We start from the raw sequence: 23,383 nt of genomic DNA on the forward strand, positions 1-23,383 counted from the left end.
CCTCGCGGCCCTGTGTGGTGTTCTTGCACGTGTCGGAGCGTGTGTTCGATTTCAGCGTCTGGGGGGTCTGTGAGCTTCGTCAGAGCTTCAGATAAAAGGTTTTCTGTGCAGCTCATCGAGTCCTTCGACCAATCGGAGCTCTCCCTCATCTACACCCTCTGACATCACTGAAAGAACGAAGAACCGATACAGTGCAAGTACTCGTCGTTGTACCGCACTTATAGTTTTAATGCTAGGACTCACTTTAGTCACCAGCCGTAGTACTGATCCAGTACTCAGTCCAGTAGCATCCCCACATGTAGAGCTAACTGTAGCAGCTCCAGTGCTTACTCGAATACAGTCGTAGTATTACCTGTACTGCAGTACAGCCCTGTTACTACAGCTGTTATTCCTTCTGGCACTAACCTCAGTATTAACTGCAGTACTAATACTAGCTGATGCAAGTGCCAGCTCTAGCACCAGTCCTAGTGTCTACTCTAATAATAATAATAATGATAAACTTTATTTATTTAGCACCTTTCTTACACAAAATGCAGCTCAAATTGCTAAAAATAAAAATAAACAAGGCAACAATTTAAACAGTTATATTAAATAAATAATAAACAGTTAAGTAAAATAAATAAAATAGAATAAAGAATTAAATTAAAACAGATAGATATTCATTATTGATTAATCTGACGCTCTGATTATTGTCTGGATTCATCGTTGACTCTACAAAACGTCCCTATAACTGTGAAGAATGTGCACGTTAACGAATCCAAAGCCAGCAAACATTCATATTTCAGAACTAATTCACCTGTAGTGGGGATGTATACCGTGTGTGTGTGTGTGTGTGTGTGTGTCGAACTCATTGTGTGTTTTTTAATGTGAGACATGAACAGCACGTCTGCTGGCTGTGAAAACTAATTTCTGTTGAAAAATATAAAATGACGTCATAAATGAAATAAACATTGACTCCATCTCTAACTGTAATTCCAATACAGTTGTAGTGTAATCACAGAAAGAGCCACAGTACTAATCTAGTATCAATGCTAGTATTAACGGCAGCGGTGGAATATAACAAAGTACTTTTTGAGGTACTTGTACTTTACTTGAGCTGCTTTCCACTTCTACTCCGCCGCATCGCAGAGGGAATACTGCACAGCTTCAGTTACGACTTATAAACTCTTCCCATGTTTTAAATATGATGCTTTGTTATAGATGAAACTTGTTCATGTTTATACAGCTGAAACGATCAGTCCATTAATCAATAAGTCGATTGACAGAAAATGTATTATTTGAATAATCGTCAGAGTCATTTTTCCTGTAAAATCATTTCCTGGCTGCAGCTTCTCAGACGTGCAGATTTGCTGCTTTTCCTCTGAATTATTTTAATAATTGTAATGTTTTGTTAATAATGCTGAGCTTCGGACACTTCGGGCTCTCGGTGTGAGAACTGTGCTTCTTCCAAGCTCGTTGTCAGGTGAGCGCGTTGCGTTTTCGCTCAGCGGCTCTCTGACTGTGATGAAGGAAAACCAGGAGGTGAAGCAGAGCAGCAGAAGCGTTTCTGTCAGTCTGATGTGAATCCACACGGTTCTGCTCGTGTAGAGGAAAGCTGGTCATCTTGTGCCACGTGTTTACTTCTCTGTTATCTCGCTGGATGTCGGTCACACCTCTATATTTAGAGCCTGTTATCTGATGCTGCGTTCCTCGTCCTCCCTCCCACTTCTCAGCCTCCTCTTAATCGTTATGTCACAGAACAGCGTTGATGTAACGCTGCAGATACAGAAGCGTTGTTTAACGTTGCTCTGCCCTCCCGACCTTCCAGGCCGATAATGATGATGTCGGAGAATCTGGAGCAGAGTGATGATGTCAGCATCCTGCCCCCCCATGAGGTGGAGCCCCCCCGGGAGGAGGACGGACACTGCCCCCTGCCGTTCAGGTGAGTAACTGCAGTTTAGCTACAAACAGAGCAATCAGAGTTTTATAAGCAGGATTAAGAAATGTGTGGAAGAGATCGATTGACTTTACAGAACTATTTGATCGACATGACAAACGTTAAATTCTCCTAGCAATCACCGTAACATCCGTATGGTCAGAACTCTGACACTGTGCCGCGCCCCCCCCAAACAACAACCACTTGCAATTTCAAAAGGATTGTTTGAGTTTTTGCCTGATGTCCACAGGTTTTCAACACAGGTACAAATATCAGTACATGAATGAGAGTGTCAGTGTTCCAGCTTGATAATCCTGCTCTAAGGTTTGGAACTACAGCTCCCATGTTGCTTTGGGGAATGTTAACAGGAAGTATAATGTTGCCGTGGAGTCAGAGAGTTAGCTGTGGGCTTGAACTCGTTTTTTTTAGCCTATTTTTGTTTCCATTCAGTCAAACTGTCCCGTCAGAGCAGCCGAACCAGCAGTCAGCAGCTCCTGTCTGCAGTGGACCCGTGGACGGACAGACAGCTGTCTCTGGATCACTGTGAGAAAAAAAACTTAGAAACAGCAGGATTCTCAGGCAGGTTCTGCAGCCGCCTTCTTCTCTGGTGTCTAAGTGGAGTTATGGCCGTTTATTCACGATGAACATCAGAGATAATGATGTCCTCTGCAAGTGTGAGTCACACTGAATGTAGAAATATGTGTATCATGTCTGTGTGTTCTGAGTTATGACTCAGAGATAAGGAGTGCGATTTCTGATGCAAATTGTGGCTTTTAAAGTAGCTTAATCAGCTCCATGAGCTGTGCGTCCCAGCCACTGCTGCAGCTGCAGCTGCCCACCAGGTTGATAAGTGGTCAAATCAGCCAAACCACACCTGCATCCACCTGTCGCTTTCACCTCACGCAGTGTCTTTTCATTGCTGGAGTCATTTAGAGACATTGTTAAAACATGTTATTTTGTTGGCAGCTACACTTACACACATGCACGTGTGCAGTATACATGGCAGGAAACCGCTGAACACAGAAAATAAAGCAACCTAGACGACTTGCAGTATAAATACAAACACAAATGAAGATATTTTTGTGACAAATACAGACAGAAGCCGTGTGTTACTTTGTGTTATTAAATACTTCCTGGCACATGGTACGTTCTCAACATTGTCACCGGAAAGAGAAGCAGCGCTCAGTTTTGATCTGAGGAAGCAGATGTGGTCAGGCTGCAGCTGGAGTACAGATATGGATCCAGATGTTGTGGACAGACAGTGGCGTCCACACGCTGAGTTAACCTGCGTGTGGATACGGGACGGCTGCTGGAGACTCAGTTATACATGATAACGAGTGGGAACTAACGTCCTGATTCACTTCCTGATCCCTCCTCCTCGTAAGCAACCCACTCCCTCATTAGTGTGTGTGTGTGTGTGTGTGTGTGTGTGTGTGTGTGTGTGTGTTGCGGTGTTTGGCAGGTGATGAAAGCTGAGGAGACGTGCAGGACAGACAATACACAGAGAGGGAAAGCCTCACTGTCTCTCTCACTGCTCTGTTATTCCTGTCACGTACAAAACAAGCTGCAGAATCAGAGGCTGTGTGTGTGTGTGTGTGTGTGTGTGTGTGTGTGTGTGTGTGTGTGTGAGTGTGTGTGTGTTTGCCTGCAGCATGTGCAGTCAGCTCACGTTTCCAGGCAGCCGAGCTCAGAGAGAGACAGAGAGGCTGATGGGAAAGGAGGTGTGTGTGACAGGGAACAACCGCACACTAAAGGCCGCGACACACCAGGATTTAAAACTGTGACATCACTGAACTTAAGTCAGACTAAACTCATGGTTTTCTGGGAATCATGCAACAAATACACAAAGCAAACTCTTCATAAATGATGCTGAAATTGAAATTAAATTTCTGGGAGTGATAATTGATGATAAATGATGCTGGAAACATATAAACATATACATTACATCAGAGGAGAAATGTCAAAGTCAGCGTGAGGATTTTCTACCTGATACTGTTCCCTCGTAGTTCCATATGTAACTTTCTGTTCTGGGGAAATACATATAAAACAAACACAAATCTGATTTTCATGCTTTAAAAGAGCCAGAAGAACAAAACTACTGACCACGAGGCAACAAACTCTCTGTTTATTAAATGAAAGAGTTTACAGAGACAGACCTTTTTGTTAGAGTCAGATGACTCACGTTTCCACCGTCGTCTTCCTGCAACAAATCACCTCTCGCGAGATTTCCGAACGAGACTTCTGTTTCTGGTTAAATGATCTTACTCTTCACAAAAAGGTCTGTCTCTGTAGGATCCTTTCCTAAATGTTGTGACACTAACAGTCTGAGCCAGTCAGCGGCAAAAACAAGCACTTTCAGTGGACGCACCTTTGACCCCGAGGATTACGCTGCAGCCATCGCGGCCCGGTTGGCGGCTGGACCGATTCAACACTTTCTGTACCTGTCAGTCATTTAGAGCCCAAAACATGTAAAAATAAAGCCCAGGTATGAAAATACTGGAATTACCCTTTAACACACACACACACACACACACATACAAATCCTTGTACTTCTTTGTGAGGACCGTCATTGACATAATGCATTACCTAGCCTCCCTAACCATCACAACTAAGTACCTAAACCTAACCCTTCAAACCAAGTCTGAACCTTCAAACAGCCCGGCCAAAATGTCCTCACTCTGTAGGTAAAACAAACGTGTTTCTGTCCTCACTCTGTAGGTTAAACATCGGTTAATGCATCGTTTGTTATGAATCCCTCGTGCATTTGGAGACGATTTGAATCCCGTGCAGGACCAATAACAATGAAAGCTACTACGCTGTAGGCCGTTACAGAATGCAAATATCTTGAGTAGCTACTGCTAAAAAAAAATGTAAATAGCATAAAAAATGGGGTTTAATGAACTGTAAATCATCAGGATTCTAACTTTAAACGGCTGAGACCGACGAGAACATGCCGCCATGTCGGTGATGTCACACGACGGCTTTCACAAAACAGTCGTGTATGTAAACAACAGTTTCCAGATCTGTGTCTGAGTGTGAACACGGCCTCGTTCTCTGCTCCAGTTTTCCCATTCAGGCTGAAACCATTTGCATAACTAGTTCTTTTATCTGCGTGTGTGTGTGTGTGTGCGTGCGTGTGTGTGTGCGTGTGTGTGTGTGTGTGTGAGAAAACAATGTCTGCCTCCCAGTAGCTCTTGTGGACAATAACTCCTTTCACACACACACACACACACACACACACACTGAACTCCAGGCTCCAGTATACCAAACTAAAACCAGTACAGTGACTGATGGGAATTTTAACTTAATTTCTAGTTCACCTTTTTAACATTTACACTATTAATAATAATAATAATAATAATAATCATATCGCTGATAACTGACCTGCTGCCAGTCCTCATAGTAATGTGTTGAGTGTTTCCTTTTGCATGAACTTCATGTTGATTTGCTTCCTCCTGTCATGACTCCTTTCACATGAGCACGGTCCATGAACTCTGATACAAATAAGAGTGTGTATGTGTGTGTGTGTGCGCGCTTCAGTAAAAAAACAAGGCGTCTTGTTAAATCAACCAACTAAACACCTCAAAGCTGTTTGAGAAGGTGGATTAACACCTCGCGTCTGCGTCACTGCATCAAAGAGGAAACGCGATCAGCCTCCGATAAGCTCTCTGCGCTCGTGCTTTCACGAAAGATTAACTCGCTTGTGATTCATTATTTATTTTTTACTACATCTGTCAAACCAATGTATCATCAAAAGTGTAGTTGAGTCCAGTGCTAAATGCATGAGAGTAAATGTAGCGTGGTCAACATGCGTACCGTTTGGAAACGGCCTGTATTATTACAACACACCTGTTGTTACCAGCGGTGACCACAGGTGTCGCCAAATCGACCAGGACTGAAAGTTTAATGATTCTAACTCTAAAGGAGGATAAACCTTCGAGTCGCACGTCCCTGGCCGACCAAAAGCTGGCGGGTTGATGTGAAAGTGTCTGTTGTGTGAGCAGCTTCGCGTTTAATGTGTTTTATCTGCAGCGCGACTGTTAGGCGACGCGTCGGTGTCGCTGCGGTCACATTTACATCCTCACAGCCACGTGGCTCCCGATAGCACGAGGAAACAGTGCGGTTCGATCTTTGGCGTGATGGGACGGCTGCGCCTGAAGAGCCTGTGTATATGAGTGAAGAGCTTTCCAGTAGCTGTCCAGAGGCGTCCGTGGGAATCGGGGACTGGTTTTGTTTGTTTCATTAAGAGGAGGTCGAAGTGAGTTTCTCGGACTCTGCAGGCAAAAACATGTTCGTTTATTCTGACAAATTCATCCTCAGTTTCTCTAAAAGTTTAAAAATGAAAACTTAACCTTGCAAACTTAAATCCTACAATATGAATAACACGGACTGTCGGCAAAATCTTAAAATATAAATTCCCAGAAGTGCCAGAATCTTCCTCCCAATTCACTGTTGATGTTTTCTGCCTCTAATGTGTTACCTATTTCTGGAGCTTTCACACACATGGTCCTCCTCAGTGGATGGTGACCTAAGTATGGAAATTAAAAATATGGACCTTGAGTTTAGATTTTTATTTATTCTATTTCCGTAGACGCTCCACAGTATCTACGCTGGTAAGCAATCTTCGTTCACAACGTTTGTGTTCCCTTTTCGTTCACTTGGTGTCAAATCTTTAGTATTTCTCTATAACATTTATGACGAAGTAATTAACACTCAAAGTTAAAGTTCAGAAACAACATCCTCAGTAATTATTTATTATGAGTTTCATGGTCAAAACCTCAGTTTCATCAGGGCTGTCTGGCTGATGTCTTGATGGCAACAAAGCAAAAACAACGTTCGTCAGATTTGCGTTCAGTTGCTAAATCCTTATTGGTGCACAGAAATACACGACATCACCTTTTTCCAGCAGAGCCCGCCCACTTCAAACCAGGACAAAAACACAAAAATGCTCTGTCATGTAAAATAAGCAGAAGTGTTGGGAGAAATGTTAAGTTCGTGTAGCAGCTCGTCGCTCATAGTGAGTAAAATGGGTATCTAGAATGGGAGATCTGGAGTCTCTGTAAATAATATTATAAAGAGTTTGATCTAGTGCCCTGAGATAATCGTATGAATATAAATAAAATTGAACTGAATTGAAAAACTTGAATTAAAATGGAAACTTTGTTCAGAGAAATCTGCTGCTTCATCCTGTTTCTGTCTGAAACAAACTTTCTCCACCTTGCACCATGATAATGTGTGTTTCCCAACACGCTGCTGTGACTGATCCACTGCAGCAACGCAGGAGGAGCTCCACGTCGTCCGTCAGTCACTGTGAAATGAGAGTAAAATCCAACCGTACCTGTGTTTAGCTCAGTGTCTGGTGTCGGTCCAGACTGAAGCGTCTCAGCAGCTGCTGGACTGCGATGAGACGTGCTTCATCGTTCATGCTCCCCTCAGGATGAACTGTAATAACTCTGCTGATCCTCTGACTTTCCATCTAGCGCCACCATCAGGTCGACATGTTAACGTGTCCGACACTTTGGTTTCTGACCTGCAGAGCTGATGGCGCTCCCATCAGCCTCAGCTGATGTTTACCGCTAATTAGCTAATGTTAGCATGCTAACACGCTAAACTAAGATGGTGAACATGGTGAACATTATACCTGCTGAACGTCAGCATGTTAGCATGCTAGCTCAGCTAGCATGGCTGTAGACTCTTAGTCTGGCTAAATGAGATACGGAACGAAGCTCAGTGAACCAGAACGTCCTGCTGGTTCACTTTATTCAGCTAAGTAAGAACGTTGTTTTCTCATAACACACTGCAGGAAATGCTTCACACCAGCTTCCTCTCTGCATTCAACTGTTCTGATGCAGCGGCGACATTTTGCTGCGTCACTTCTGTCTTCTGTGACGCTCTGCGGCACTTTTAGCCGTCTGTGTGGTCCGCCCGCCGCACACGAAACACTCTGCAAGCTCCGCAGGCCCAAACTTCTCTCTGAGGAAGTGATGTGCAGAATTGGGAAACATGTTTCTTAACATAACCCAGGTTCTTTCTACTTCTTGCACGAACATATTTACTCTATTTTTGTAATCCAATATGTTATTTCTCTATTAGGCAAAAAACATTTTGGATTTTTTACCAAAATTTCTCCTTTGAACCACTTCAAAGATAAATTAATTAAATAGAACATTAAGTTTTTCTTAATCTGACTTAAACTAACTTGAAAAGTTAGATCCGGTTCCAGCCTGGAGCTGGTTCCTGATACCCAGCACTGATATCTTCACGGCTCTCTGCTGCTGCAGTGACCCACTTCTCTGCAGAAACTGTAGTTTTTGTCTGTTCTGTCAGAATCTGATGTGATGTGATGTGTCCCTGCAGGCTGCAGCTGATCGACGACCTGTCCTACGAAGATGTGAAGAAGTGCTACAGAGGATCAGTGAGTCCTTCACTCAACAACACAAACACTCCGCAAAACAATGTGAACTGACCTAAAAATGACGACATGTCAACACTGCTGAGCTCTCGGCACACCACACCTACAGATGCATGTGGCCGATAGATATAAAGACCACACACACACACACACACACACAGCTCTGTAGTTGTTTTCAGAAGTCCAGAGATGACGACAGACCAGCGGGAGTCCTTTCAAATCTGTTTTAAAGTCTCTCCAGAAGTTTCCGGCGTCTGTCTCGTCTCCATGGGAACACGGTCGGGGTGTGTGTGTGTGTGTGTGTGTGTGTGGGATCTGTTTCAGTAGACAGAAAGTTACAGTCTACCATCAGACATTAACATTAACATGGCTCGTTTGTGTTTGCAGGATGCGTCTCTCTCTTTATCGCATACATACAGACAGACAGGTGACTAATTAATGGAACAACCTGCGTCAAGGTTCGCTGACACACTTTATGTTCATGTTGGCTTCATTCACCTGTCAGTACATTATTCTGAGAATCTAAAGGAGGTTCTGTGGGTCAGTGAGAAGGTCCTAGAGTCCCTTTAGCAGGTTGTAGGGTTTAGTGGTTATTGATGAGGTCACTAGGGGTCACTTTATATTGTTTCTTCCTTTAGTCACCCATCTGTATAAATGTGATATGCATTTAAGGGAGGATCGCACAAATATTAGGAGGAGATGTGTTAACGGAGGTCAATTATGTATTCCGCTGGATTTACTGAGGTCACACAATTTGCAAATAATCAGTTTTGCGAGGAAAATTCTCCACCTCTGAAGACCGGGCGTAAATATAGCACAGATGGGATTTACAGGAAGGTTGTGGTGGGGAAAAGAAACGGGACGTCCTATTTATTCTACAGAAATCTCAGTGATTTCATGGTAGCTGTCATAGTAGTTTTTGAAATAATGGGTCCTTGATTTCAGACAGAAGTAGTTTTTACAGAACACTTTTTGTACGTATTAAACAAACGAGATACAACGTGTTAATCAGTGAGCTTTAAAGGTGCTGGAAGGTGAATTTTGTTACCTTTGGACAGAGCCAGGCTAGCTGTTTCCCCCTGTTTCCAGTCTCCGAGCTGAGCTAACAGTCTGCTGGCTGTAGCTTTATATTTAGACTACAAACATGAGAGTTAACATCTGACTCTCAGCAAGAAAGCAGACAAGCATACTTCCCAAAAATGTTTTAACTTTAAGGCCTTTTTGCACGAGTCTCTTATTTTCGTACAAACAGAATTACCTCACATTTAGTCCATTATGTTTAAACAACAAGTCCAAAACTGTTGGAAACTTTTGGAAGAGTTTCGAGTCTCTTTTCTGCGTTATTTCACACCTAAAAAATGATGAACTCTGTATTTATGAACTTTACAGGTAGGAGAGGATGTTTCTGTCATACCACCAGCTGCTGTTAGGGATCAGCCAGATCATATCAGGTCCAGTTCATTCGGATGTGAACTTTTAAAATAATGTATCAAACTGGGCTCCTGACCTCAGAAAGTATATGTTAACTCCAGTATCAAGAGAGACCGAATGATCAGTGACACAGTTTATTTTACAAAACAAAGCTTCAGATGGAGCAGGCGTCGAGCCGCTGCTGCTGTTTTCTGTTGTTTTAGTCTTTGTTGTTTCAGACAGGAACAGGAAGGCAGGAAGTCACTGTCTCAGAGAATAAAGACACACAAGTGTATGATGTAACATCTGACCCACATATTAGGAACCAAAACAATACTTATGCAGAATATTCCAGAAAGTAGTGGTTTACTTTGTAGTCAGCTGCGGTGGAAGAAGCGTTTAGATCCTTTACTCAAGTAAAAGTACCAATACAACAATGTAAAAATACTCTATTACAAGTACAAGTCCCGCAGTCAAAATCATACTTAAAGTGCAGCAAAATATATTTAAAGTATCAGTAATGATACCTGTTGATATGCAGCACGTCAGCCTACTCAAAAATTGAGAAAGGCTCTTAGACATCCGCCATATTGTGATATATATTGATTATAGGACAATTATAATAATAATCTAATATATTAATATTTATTTAAACTTTGTTTAATCAGGTTGTGAGACCGAAATCTCTTTTTCAAGAGAACAAAACTGGGAAAAGGAAATATTTATAGTCAGACAAACACAGCCAGCAACAAAAACAGACAACCGCGATCGACAAAGATTTAATAAAAACAATTGAAAGAGTCCTAAAAACATCAGATAATAAGCTTTAAAATCATCAAATAGAATGAAAGAATATAGCTTGAGAGTAGTTTGCAGCTCATTCAGTTTAAAAGGTGCATTGTACCAGAATCCAGTTCTGTACATTTGGATTATGGAGAGAAGAGATGTGCAGTAGTTTGGAAGCTTTAACACTTTTATAGATAAATAACATGAGATGATTATTCCTTCTTGTCAGTAAGGAAGTCCATCCAAACTTGTGATACAGAGAGCAGTGATGAGGACGAAATGTGTCTTTACTGACAGAATGTCTTTGTAAACAAGACATTAAAGTTGACTGAACAATAGTTTTACAGTTTAGAAAAGTAATTCTATACAGGAAGTTTGATTTTTAACTTGAGTTAAATGTTGAATATGAACCTTGAATGAGAGTCTGCTGTCAAGTGACACTCAGACACACTGGTGGATGTGGAGAATACTTTGTACTTTGTACTACTATCTGCATTTAAAACAAGTCTGTGATTAAGAAGTGATAATTGGAAAGTATCAAAGGCAGACTGAAGGTGAGTCAGGGCCTGCGTTGGTATTGAGCCCGGGGGAAACAGAACTGTATCATCTGCATAAAAATGGACACTGAAGTACTGATTAGGGAAAATACTAAATAAATAAATGTATGTATAATGTAAATAGTAAAGGGCCTAGAATAGACCCCTGTGGCACCCCATTAGTGATGGTAAGAGGGCCTTAACAGTCTGAGTTCTCCCTGTAATTATGACATTTAAATCAATTATTATATTGATGTCAACCACATCTCCCTGTGCTTCACTTGAGTGACACCTAAATTACATAATTAATTACAGAAACAGCTGAATCTGTCTGTGATTAATTCTGTTTCTCCTGCTGCCTCCACAGACTGTCAGCAAGTACAACTCTCAGTACCACAAACTGTTCCAGACCGTCCCTAAAGAGGAGATCCTGATGAAAGGTATGGACTGTTTGGGAGATCAGAAGGACACTGACTGACAGGACAGATGTGTCACCACAGCTGCACTGTCTATCACCTGTCCTGACCCAATCTATACCAATCTCATATGTGCTGTATGTTGTTTCCATTGAAAGAGACATGTTTTTATGATTTTTGTTAGCAGCTCCTGATGAAAATGTCTGTTCCTGTCTCCCTGCTCACCTCTTCTTCTTCTGCAGTGTATTCATGTGCGTTGTTAAGAGACATCCTGCTGCAGGGACGACTCTACATCTCCAGGAACTGGCTGTGTTTCTACGCAAACCTGTTTGGTAAAGACATCAAGGTGAGTGAAGAAGCAGTCGGTCCATCTCCACCACCCGTCCCTTTGAACCCGTTCCATTCACACTGAACTGGAGTTTTTTCACATTCAGAAGAGCTTTTAGAAAACTCTTTCTAAACTGGATAAAGCTGTAAACGTTGGTCACACGTCCAGTTTAAGACAACTTTCTGTTATCTCTAGCTTTATCTGTGATTTTGAATTCCAGTATAACCAATGTTAAACAACTTTGTAGCACAAATGACAGTTTGTCTTAAACAGGTTACTGAATGAGCAGCTCAATGACTGTTTGACAACAGAAACAGAATATGTATGAAATTATATATATATATATATATGAGAACAACAAACGGTGAGCTGAGATATACTGAAACATAATACAAGTGATGATGGAGAGCAGGAGATGTAGAGATTTTACCGGCAAAATCTGTGGCCTGGTTGTGTCTGTCCACCCAGCTTGAGTGTGGACTAGGCCTAACTAGTATGTAAAAAAAAAACCTGCAGGTCAAAGGTCACTGTTGTGGGACTGACCTATGAAACCATTGTTGAATTGTACTGCAGTTCTGTTTTAGTTTAGGTATACTCTGTTTTAGTCGTGTATTTTTATCTTAGTATAATTTGTGTGTGTTTAGTGTGTTAGCTAAGTTTAGCTCCGCTATGTTCTCTTAGTTTAGTGATAGGTTAGTTGTTTTAACCTGCAGAAGGTAACTTAACATACAGTTCATCAATTTTGTAAAGTTCTGTTTTACATTAGTTTACTTGCTCTGTTTTAGTTTCATTTAGTTATAGCTGTTCTTCCCCCAAGTACTAAAAAACTCAGCATTAACAGATGAATCAGTCTCTTTGTGGATTTTACAGATAGGCTATTTTGCAAGATTAGATTTTTTGCCTTTTCAGTGCAATCTGACAAATAAAAAATTGTAGACTTCAAGAAACTTCGATGTCCCGTCAGTCGGTTCAGAGATTAGGTGAAGGTTGACGGTACTCGACATAAGAAAGCTACATACGTTTGTAAGAAGATAGCTAACCTTCCCATTTTATCATGTATACATTGACAGAAATAATAAAACACATAGTCACCCTCTTAGAAGCCTTGTTTTCTATGTCACTTCCAGTTTTTAGGGAAACAAATGCCAGATGGAGATGAAAAGTCAGTTTGTTTACAGACAGTATTACTGATTTCAGTTTCGTAAAACCCCAGCACTCCTCAGCACTATAGGAACATCTGTCCAGTGAGGAGAAATGGTAAATGACTAATATACATACACACATGATCTCCATATGACTCCACTGAGTCAACTTGTGCATGTTTGTTTGGTCCAGACATTTGTTTATTCTGAGATTCGGTTGGTCCCGAGTCCAGGTGAAAGGCCATGCACCTCAGTATCAGTACTTGTCAATAAGGAGAAAATGAAGCTCATGTAATGTGACTTATTTATTGTAAAATAGCTGTTTTCCCAGTACAACCACAGTCGGTGCACTGGACGGTATAGGTGCCTTGCTCAAGAGCTGTCCAGCAGCAGAGGCAACAAGAAGTGTTTGCTCTGACCTTCACACCAAAATGTTGAATTTTCTTATCTTTCTTTTGTGAATCTGCAGGTGTGTATACCAGTGGTGTCAGTCCGGCTGGTGAAGAAACACAAGACGGCCGGCCTGGTGCCAAACGGCCTGGCTATCACCATGGACACCGGACAGAAGGTGCCACACAGGGCTAGTACACACCAGAGATAACACATTATTACACATATAGGTGCTTTTGCTGCAGAAGCTATTCGACTGGAGTATACTGACAGCTGAACGAACCAGCTGACACTCCCGCTCCTAACGCTCTGTGCTTGCTTCTCTCTGCAGTATGTGTTTGTGTCTCTGCTGTCCAGAGACAGCGTCTACGACGTCCTCAGGAGGATCTGCACTCACCTGCAGGTTTGTGGATCATCTACATTTATTCTCCGGAAAACTGAAATGGCAGAAGTCAATCAGTCCTGTTTATATTACAGGATATATTCCAGTTTCATCCTGACCTCCTGTCTGTCTGTTTCTCTGTTTGTAGGTGAACGGGAAGAGTCTGAGTCTGAAGCAGTACCTGGAGGAGCCCAGCTCTCTGTCTATGGTAACATTACATTCAAATTAAACTGCATTTGTAGCCAGTTTGTCATCCAACTACATCAGATTAACTTTATACAACCCCTAAAGAGCAGCACACTTACATGAGAGCAGATAATGGCTAGTTTCTGCAGAGATAGACGTAAACGTCTCTGTGGACCTGCGCAGAAAAGGGGGTTATGGGTAACTGTAGGTCGCAGAGGAGCCGACGACCTCCCAAATCTCAACAACATTTAGTGCAAACCTGTGCGTCAAGCAAGCTGATTGGTTGATCCCAGTGGTGGAGGAAGTATTCAGATCCTTTACTTAAGTAAAAGTACTAATACCACACTGTGAAAATACTCAAGTAAACGTCCTGCGTTGAAAAAGTTCCTTAAAGCTCCAGTGTGTCACATTTAGGAGCAGCTATCGGCAGAAATGGAATATAATATTTAGAAGTATGTTTTCATTAGTGTTTAATCACCTGAAAATAAGAATCGTTGTGTTTTCGTTACCTTAGAATCAGCCGCTTATATCTACAGAGGGAGCGGGTCCCCTTCCACGGAGGCCGCCATGTTGCACCGCCATGTTTCTACAGGAGCCCAGAACGGACAAACCAAACACCGGCTCTAGAGAGGGCCGTTTGCCTTTTTCGCGGTTTTCGTGGCCACCGTAGTTTCTCCTGCACGCTTGGAAGGGGAGGGCGAGGCGAGCGGGATTCAAATGGTTACAAACTGCAATTTCACAACTAGAGGCCACAAAATCCTCCACACTGGAAGTGTAATCAGGAAAAAGCCCTTAAAGCATTAAAGCAGTGCAGCGTCCCTGTGGCTGCTGTGCTGTTATATATTCTATCATCAGGTTATTATTCCTCGTGCATTAATGTAAAGCAGGATGTTGCTGCTGCAGCTGGTGGAGCTGGAGCTCATGTTGAACCGGTTTGTATCGGACTGCAGCTGATGATGCTTTTCATTCTGGATCCATCTGCCGATTCTTTTCTCCGTCCATCGATCGATCGATCGGTTTGGAAAACTGGTGAAAACGGTGAGAAACGCCGTCACGACGACCCAGAGCCCAAAGCGACGCCTTCACCGTGTCGTCGTGTCCGACCGACAGTCCAAAGCTCGACGTTATTAACAAACATTACAGTTATTATATTATAATAATTTTCTGTAACTCAATTACTCGACTAATCATTTCAGCTGTACTTGGACATTTTCACGTTTTGTATGCAAATATCTTAATTTGTAAAGCAACTAAAGCTCTCAGATAAATGCAGTGCAGTAAAAAGTGGCGTGAAAATGAACTTTTAGGGGTCAGAGGTCACTGCAGCCGGACAACACATGGGACGCATGTTGAGTTTATCTGCAGTAGGGCAGAGCTACTAGTATTAATGCAATACCCGAGCTTCAGTCCGATATCAATACAACAGTTCATTTAATACCTTAATTTGAGAAATAGAAACACTCTTCTACAAAACTCTTTTTCACTTAATAAAATAAGTTTTTTTTAAAGTTAAATGTCTAAACACAAGCAGCTGAACTTTGCCTAAATAAAATTGTCTAAAATTTATTTGACAAAACTATCTGATCAAAGAACAAGTAAAGAAGACGACCAGACATTTGGTGCCAACTTTTCTTCCTCGACAGTGAAGGTGAAAGTAAAATTAATCTGCATCTATTTTGATAATCGATTAAAGCAGAAACCGCTTCTTCAATGTGAAGATTCGCTGCTTATCTTTGTCACACGTCCGTAAACTGAATATTTTGGACTGTTGGTCGGACAAAACAAGCAATTTGAAGACTTCTCGGGCTCTGGGACATTTTCACTATTTTCTGACATTAACAGACAAAATGATTAATTCAAGAAAATCCTCGACAGATTAATTGATAATTAGAATAATCACTTGCATTCCCCCTCAACAGCTTTCAATTCTTGCACCCAGAAGTATTAAGATTCGATACCGAGCCCTGATCTGCACACAGATGTTGACTAATACAGTAAAAAACCCATCAGAAGCAGACGTTACTCCTCAGTGTGCTGAGGAGTAACGTCTGTATTAGATATGAGTCACCAGTCAGTGAAACAGGCTCAGTGGGATACCAGAAGCTGTTGTTTTGGTCCTGCGGTGACCCTCTGTGACCCCTTCATGCTCCCTGGATAACAGGCTTTCCCCGCGCTGCCTTCAGGTTCTGTCTGAAATACCGTGAGCCGAAGACACGACTGACTCAGGAAAGTGTTGATGAGCCAGAAGCCGTTGACGTGACGTTCACTACATCTCACTGTTTGGCCTCCAGTGTTGGATGTTTCTATTTTCACTCAGTTTGAAACATAAGTCTGGTGTTATTCCATATTTTTCTCGCCATCATCAAAACTCGTGAAAAGATCCAAACCAACAACGCGTCGGTCCGTCTCTCAGCGCCGTCTGACTTCCTGTCTGCGGCTCTCAGCTGCGAGCCCGTTGGTTCCTGCTGAAGACGTAAACCTTTAAATATATAGTTTCCTGTTTGAAAAGGCTCAGTAGTTTCCTCAAACAGCTGCTCGCTGTAGTTTTTATCAGACCAACAGGAGGAAACAGAGCATCTGTTGGGGACTATTTCCAGCGGCGGATGAATCCACATGTGGTGCTGTAGTGAGTGTTTGGGGCAGCAGGACGGTGTGTGTGGGGCTGAGGCAGAATAAACTACAGTGTGTGTGTTCGTGGTGATGAAGGAACATGTCACCCAGTGCAGCAGAGCGGCTCGCTGATGTGTTTTAACAGTTTCTGGACGACGATGGAGGAAGAAGATCAGTCAGCTGTGATTCACACACACACACACCTGTTAGCAGAAACGTTCACTGCTGGTTTGAGTCTGAACGTGAGGTTTGATGACCAGAAGAGAAACATAGAAGATCACCAGACTTACATCCTTTAAAAGTGTCTCAATCTATTATTATTTGTAGTGAATTAAAGGAGTAGTCTGCCCCTTAAACACTTAACACACAGAATTATCCTGCCCCATCCCAACACTGTACATCATTACTGCAATATTCTCTTATTTTTGTTGAATGCTTCGGACATTTGGATTGAAAGTTTGTCTTGTCTTGTCGTTTTTCTCTCCGTCTCTCCGTCAGGATGAGTTTCCAGAGGTGTTGAAGTGGAGGAGGAAGCCCTCGCTCCCCGCCGTCTCCTCGTCCCTCCCAGACCTGCTGGGAAACTCCTCCCCCGGCCTCACCGCAGACACGCCCTTCAGCACGCACACGCTCACCGGTAGGCCCGCCCACCTGTCAATCAGCAGTCACAGGAAATCCCCCCGCAGTTACAGACGCTGAGATTCTTAACATGCAGAGTAAGCTGCGTTTCCTTGTGTGCGTTTGTGTGTAGACAGCAGTTTGGAAACGGAGAAGATCCTGCTGACAGAACCAGTACCTGAACTGGGTCACATGGAGTACCAGCTGCTGAAACTCTTCATCCTGCTGTGAGTCCCACATTACCCAGAATCCACATCCTCTTTCAGAACTAAAAAAATACTTCAAAACACATAAATGTATCATCCCAAAAACATCCAAGAAACAGACAGAAATGACCAAAAAACTCACACAGAACAGCAGAGGTTGTGTTAATATTAGCATTAGCATTTGTAGTGTTATTAACTCTGTGGTGTGTTTACAGTCTTCTGTATTTTCCAGTTTTGTCTCAGAAGTCTACGCTGACATGTATTTAGTTGTCGGTCTGTGCTGCCACCTGCTGGCCGATGTTCTGTATGAGCAGCATGTTCATCTGGCCACGTGCAGTAATACAGAACAGCTGCAGTCTCACTTTAAAGGATTCACTCACCCAAATTAAAAATATATATTTTCCCTTTCCTCTACTCTAGTTGTATCTCTCCGTGCAGATATTTTTGGTTTTCCGATATCTGTCTCTGTTTGTGCTGCTCTCAGCCTTGAAAAGTTAGTTAGACTTTTTTTTTAACGGGTGCATAAATTCTTAATTTACTAGGAAGTTTCCTGGAAAGAGCTATGAAATTCAGCATTACTTATCAGTGCAACAAAGACCGTATTCAGTAGGTATACTTCAGATGAACAGATTCAAATTAAATGCTAAATGATAGCTAACCTATAGAGCCTTTGAGTCAGTGCAGCCGAACATGCAAAACTGGGCAAGCGTACAATTCAACATTCAGTATGTGAAGAATAAAGCAGTCAGTAAGAAATGAATGATGTAAATTAAATACAAGGAAATCTCTCTGGATATCAGCTGCAGCCTCACACAGCTGCTAGCATGACTGGACTCTTTTCACAAAGATCTTTCCAGGAAATGACTAGGCGATAACAGATCAGTAAAATAAAGCATTACCAAAAACTCAACAGCAACGTGTCTTTTCACAGAGAGTCTGTGTTACTCAGAATAATCCACGGTTCTCACTGAAACCCCTCTCTACTCTGAACAGTCCTGGTGACGGCTTCAGGAACAGCTGTGGAAACTAAAAACTAAAACTAAAACTGTCTTAAAAACCGCGAGCAGAAAGTGAGATGTTTGTTTTAAAAGCTGACGCGTTAAATCAGAAGCTGCGACCCACTTCCCGTTTGATAAAGGACACATGTATCTCCAGATACATAATGTTCAGAAACGTAGTAAAAATGTTTATTTATCCACGCGACAGAATGTTCGTTGGTACAGAGTAAATTAAAAAGTGTGCAGCGTCACTCCTCTGCCTCGGTGGGACGGACCGTTTTAACATTTTATCACTTTTATCAGGTTTGGCCTCCTTTCACTTCAGCAACAGACTGATGTCTAAGTGGATCAAAGGCTTTTTCCAGTCTCTGTCCTAGTGTGCACATTAATTAATATGACTGGTGTGATTTCAGTGTCTCTGCCTGTCTGTGTGCGTCCCTCAGCGTCTTCCTGTTGGTCCTGTCGTCCTGCTATCTGGCCTTCAGAGTCTGTCGTCTGGAGCAGCAGCTGAGCTTCCTGAGCAGCCAGCCGACCCTGAGAGAGAGGTGCGCACACACACACACACACACGTACACACACACACATACACACACACACACACACACGTATACATACATACATACATACACACACACACACACACACGCACGCACACACACACACGTATACATACATACATACACACACACACACACGTATACATACATACATACACACACACACACACGTATACATACATACATACATACACACACACGTACACACACACACGTACATGCACACACACACACACACGTACACACACACACGCACACACACACACGTACACACACACACGTACACGCACACACGTATACATACATACATACATACATACACACACACACGTACGTACACACACACACACGCGCACGTATACATACATACATACACACACACACGTATACATACATATACACGTACACGCACACACGTACGTACACACGCACACGTACACACACACACACACACACACACACGTATACATACATACATACACACACACACGTATACACGTACACACACAGGTTTGACATAATACATTTCCTAGCTGCTAAACCGAATTTGAGTTTTAAAGGAACAGTTCAACATTTCGGGAAATACGCTTCTTCGCTTTCTCTCAGAGTGAGATGTTCTGATGTCTGTGTGTTCAGGACGTGCTTAGCTTAGCTTAGCTTAGCTTAGCTTAGCATAAAGACTGGAAGCAGGGGGGAAACAGCTAGCCTGGCTCTGTCCAAAGTTCAAAAACTACATCTACCAACACATCTAAAGCTCATTGATTATCACGACAGACTACAACATTAAAATGCTCTGACATGTATTTGTTATTGATAAAAACAGAATAATAATCCATAATAATAAAACACTGAAAGGACTTTTACTTTTGATACTCTGTACTCAAGTAATGGGTCTGAGTTCTTCTTCCAGCACTGTTTATATGTGTGAGAGCATCATTTGCACGACTAGAAGAAACAGAAAAGGAGCTGCTTGTTTTGTACTTCAGGAAATTAATCTATGGGTCGTACCAAAAGGAAGTTTAACTGAATTATTGCTACCCACAAAATCCAGTGCATCAAATAAAAGATTGACATGTAGACATGCTGATTGTTTGTTCCTTTCTCCAGGTGTGGAGAGGTGCCCTGCTGGCTGGCCAATCAGAGGACAGGAACCTGACGCTGAAGCCAATCGGGGGAGTAAAGAAGAAATCTGCACTTACATAGACTTCCCATTAGGGGGCGGCGGTGAGAGGAGACAGACGACTGCAGCGGCCGTCAGCAGCTGAACTCTGACCCCGCCATGACCTGGTTACCATAGAGACGTCACAATAGTCAACAGAAACGGTAGACTGACCTCTGACCTCTGAGGACGGAGTGTTTGAGTGGACATGTAGAGGTCACGTAGAGGTCAGGAGAAACGACAACATGCTGTAACATAACATGAGATGTAGATTTATCCTGTGAAGCAGACTGAAATCACTGGTGTGTGTGTGTGTGTGTGTGTGTGTGTGTGTGTGTGTGTGTGTGTGTACTTAGACCTTATGGTTCCTCATAAAACTTCTTCTAACACACACTGACTGTTAGGTCTGTGTAGGTAGTTCAGGTTAACATGTTCTTATGCAGACACCGTTGGAGCTGCTGGCTCCTCACTCTGTGTTTTTCTTTAAACGATCTAAATGTTACTGAACACAGAAACTCTGGACTCTCCTGGACAAAGCAAACATCATACAGCTTCATGTTCTGACCGCCACTTTGAATTATTTCAGCTTCGTTTCTGAGAAAACGGGGGGGTTTTTCTGTCAGTTTGGAGGTCGGGTCTAAGTACTACAATACCCATGAGCCTCAGCTGCTGTTGCTATGGAGAAGAAGCCAGTCAGAGGTGTCAATCAGAGCGGTAACGAATTTAAAACACATTATAAAATCTGTTTTCTCAGCAGTGAACTCTTTAGCGTCCGCTCACCGTTAACGTGAAGCCCTCTGATTGGGTGTTACATGCCAGAATGCACCATGGGAGTCGTAGTCGACTTCTCTCCTTCAGCGTTTACGTCCACAGGCTTCTTGTATCTTTCACAGATATTTTCTAACACAGAAGTTCCTTTATTCTGACGATTCGACCAGCAGAGCCTCATGTCCGTGAAGAGTCACATCGAGGCCTTGTGAAGACTTCTGAGACACAAACCGGCACTGAGTCGGTGCTCGTGTTCGTCACAACTGTCTTCCCCTCATCGCGAGCTGTCTCAGTTAGCTAACTACAGTTCCACCTGCAGCTGTAAATATTTAGCAACAACTAATCTGTACGCGAGAACTAGTCAGTGAGGTGCAACCTGTTTTAATGCAGTGACGATGAAACTCCACCGAGTTCTAACACAAGTGTAGACTAAGTTTGAACTTTGAACTCCATTTTCTGCACAGTCAGTGTTAGCGACTGACATCAAACCTCAGGAGGAGAGTGCGCTGTAACTCCCAGAGACATCGCTGTTAGAAACTTCAAATGAAAAAGATTCAGTTTGTGTTGCTGCACCACTGACGGAGCGGCAACAGCACTATTTTATTTACAAAAAAAAAAGAGTTCTCTCGATGGTCGTAACATAACTCATTCAATCGTCCGGGAGAGTCCTGTGTTGCTACGTTGAGAAACATTTAAGTTATTAATTAAAGAAAACTCTCAAATGCAAACTAATGTTCGTCTTCTGGAAGCTGCAGCTCTGCCCACCTCACTGCTCTGTAGGTGTTGTGTTTCCTGCCATTTCCATTCATATCTCAACTGACCAATTTAACATAAAAACTTGTTATTAGAAGTCAGACTTTTTAAGATATACAAAGTGCCAGAATTCAGAATAGCATCTGTAAAAACTTAAATAATGGAAATCAGTAACAATTGCTGCCTTAAACTCACGATGTAGTCTGACATTGTTTTTAATAAATATTTATGTGAAGAATTGAAGCCATTTCCTACTAAAGGCTGAGTGTTACTGTTAGTGTCACCGCCCCTAAATGTGAACCTGAATCCTTTTGTTTTCCACTCAATCTGTGACATGATGCGTTTGTATGACGAGAATGTTAAAGTAGGTGATAACTTACCAGAGCTGGACTCCTGCGTAAAAACCACCTTCAACTCTGCCTGTTGGATAAAAACACACAGTAAAATGTTGGTGCGCGAGGTGGATTGATACGGCTGAAATGAAGAGTTTATATTTGATGCACTTACAGGGCGGAGAAAATGGAAGTAGAGCTCAGGAGGAGGAGGAAAGACATGGTGCTTTTTGGATGTCTGTTTTAACGCATTGTAGCTCCGGCTGTAACACAAATCACTAATAAACACATTTCCATCTCCTCAGCTGTCTCAACATATTCTTAAGGGATACTGCTGGTGTTATTCTATATTTTTCTTATCAAAAAATCTCATGTTCAGATCCAAACCAACAACACGTCGGTCCGTCTCTCAGCGCCAAGACGTAAACCTTTAAATATATAGTTTCCTGTTTAAAAAGGCTCAGTAGTTTCCTCAAACAGCTGCTCGCTGTAGTTTTTATCAGACCAACAGGAGGAAACAGAGCATCTGTCGGGGACTATTTCCAGCGGCGGATGAATCCACATGTGGTGCTGTAGTGAGTGTTTGGGGCAGCAGGACGGTGTGTGTGGGGCTGAGTCAGAATAAACTACAGTGTGTGTGTTCGTGGTGATGAAGGAACATGTCACCCAGCGCAGCAGAGCGGCTCACTGATGTGTTTTAACAGTTTCTGGACGATGACGGAGGAAGAAGATGCATCAGCTGTGATTCACACACGACACCCGCCTGAGTAATAATAATCTGATGATATAATATTTAATAGTACAACAGTCACAGGGATGTTTTACTGCACCGAGTACTTTTTCCTGATTATACTCAGACTTTTACTGCAGTAACATTTTCACTGCAGCAGAGTATTTTTAGTGTGGTGTTAGTACTTTTACTGCAGTAAAGGATCTGAATACTGAATACTCCACCACTGTCTGTCAGGATTTACAGTCCACATCTCTGAACGCTCAACAAGCTTCAAACTGTCGCTTCACCCCCAAATTATAAATCTACAGAACAGAACTGGAAGGCAGAAGAAAACTTCATGTTTCAGATGTGTGTCTGCAGAGCTGCAGATAACATCCTGACTTACCTTCTCACTGTTGGTGATCTAGAAACCAAGGTCTGTCCTGCTGTGGACCTGAAAGTTTCTCTGCAGAGTTACACAGAGCAGTAAAATAACACACAGCAGGTTAATGACAGTAGAGTCCCCGGTCACTTGCCTGAAACACCACATGGGGGCACTATAGCAGCAGTAATGTGTGTCTGGATGTTACTCAAAATATATTAAAATATTTCCATACTCCAGATAAATCTAATGCCAGGCGAACTGACATCCGGCTCCGCCGCAGATCATTAACGTCTCGTAGATCTAATCTGGTGCAATCTAATTACGCAGAAGGTTACTGCTCACTGGCTTCAGCTCAGGAAACTTTAGGATTCAGTTTTAGAGTGGA

The 23,383-nt window shown here is 42.5% G+C and overlaps 1 protein-coding gene across 3 annotated transcripts in view; it reads left to right on the plus strand.

The window, feature by feature from the left end:
* Positions 1–22,205, plus strand: part of LOC122874322 (GRAM domain-containing protein 2A-like) — a 35,151-nt gene extending 12,946 nt beyond the window's left edge. For all 3 annotated transcript variants that reach the window (XM_044192003.1, XM_044192002.1, XM_044192001.1), the window contains exons 2-12: positions 1,808–1,921; positions 8,273–8,330; positions 11,427–11,499; positions 11,718–11,821; positions 13,415–13,513; positions 13,667–13,738; positions 13,866–13,925; positions 17,012–17,147; positions 17,262–17,355; positions 18,776–18,877; positions 19,997–22,205. In XM_044192003.1, coding sequence (XP_044047938.1) covers positions 1,815–1,921; positions 8,273–8,330; positions 11,427–11,499; positions 11,718–11,821; positions 13,415–13,513; positions 13,667–13,738; positions 13,866–13,925; positions 17,012–17,147; positions 17,262–17,355; positions 18,776–18,877; positions 19,997–20,045 — 954 coding nt within the window. In that variant the 5' untranslated portion in view covers positions 1,808–1,814 and the 3' untranslated portion in view covers positions 20,046–22,205. The remainder of the gene's footprint in view (positions 1–1,807; positions 1,922–8,272; positions 8,331–11,426; positions 11,500–11,717; positions 11,822–13,414; positions 13,514–13,666; positions 13,739–13,865; positions 13,926–17,011; positions 17,148–17,261; positions 17,356–18,775; positions 18,878–19,996) is intronic.
* Positions 22,206–23,383: the final 1,178 nt, after the last annotated feature.

This window comes from Siniperca chuatsi, linkage group LG4, assembly GCF_020085105.1.
Source record: "Siniperca chuatsi isolate FFG_IHB_CAS linkage group LG4, ASM2008510v1, whole genome shotgun sequence".
NCBI lineage: Eukaryota > Metazoa > Chordata > Actinopteri > Centrarchiformes > Sinipercidae > Siniperca > Siniperca chuatsi.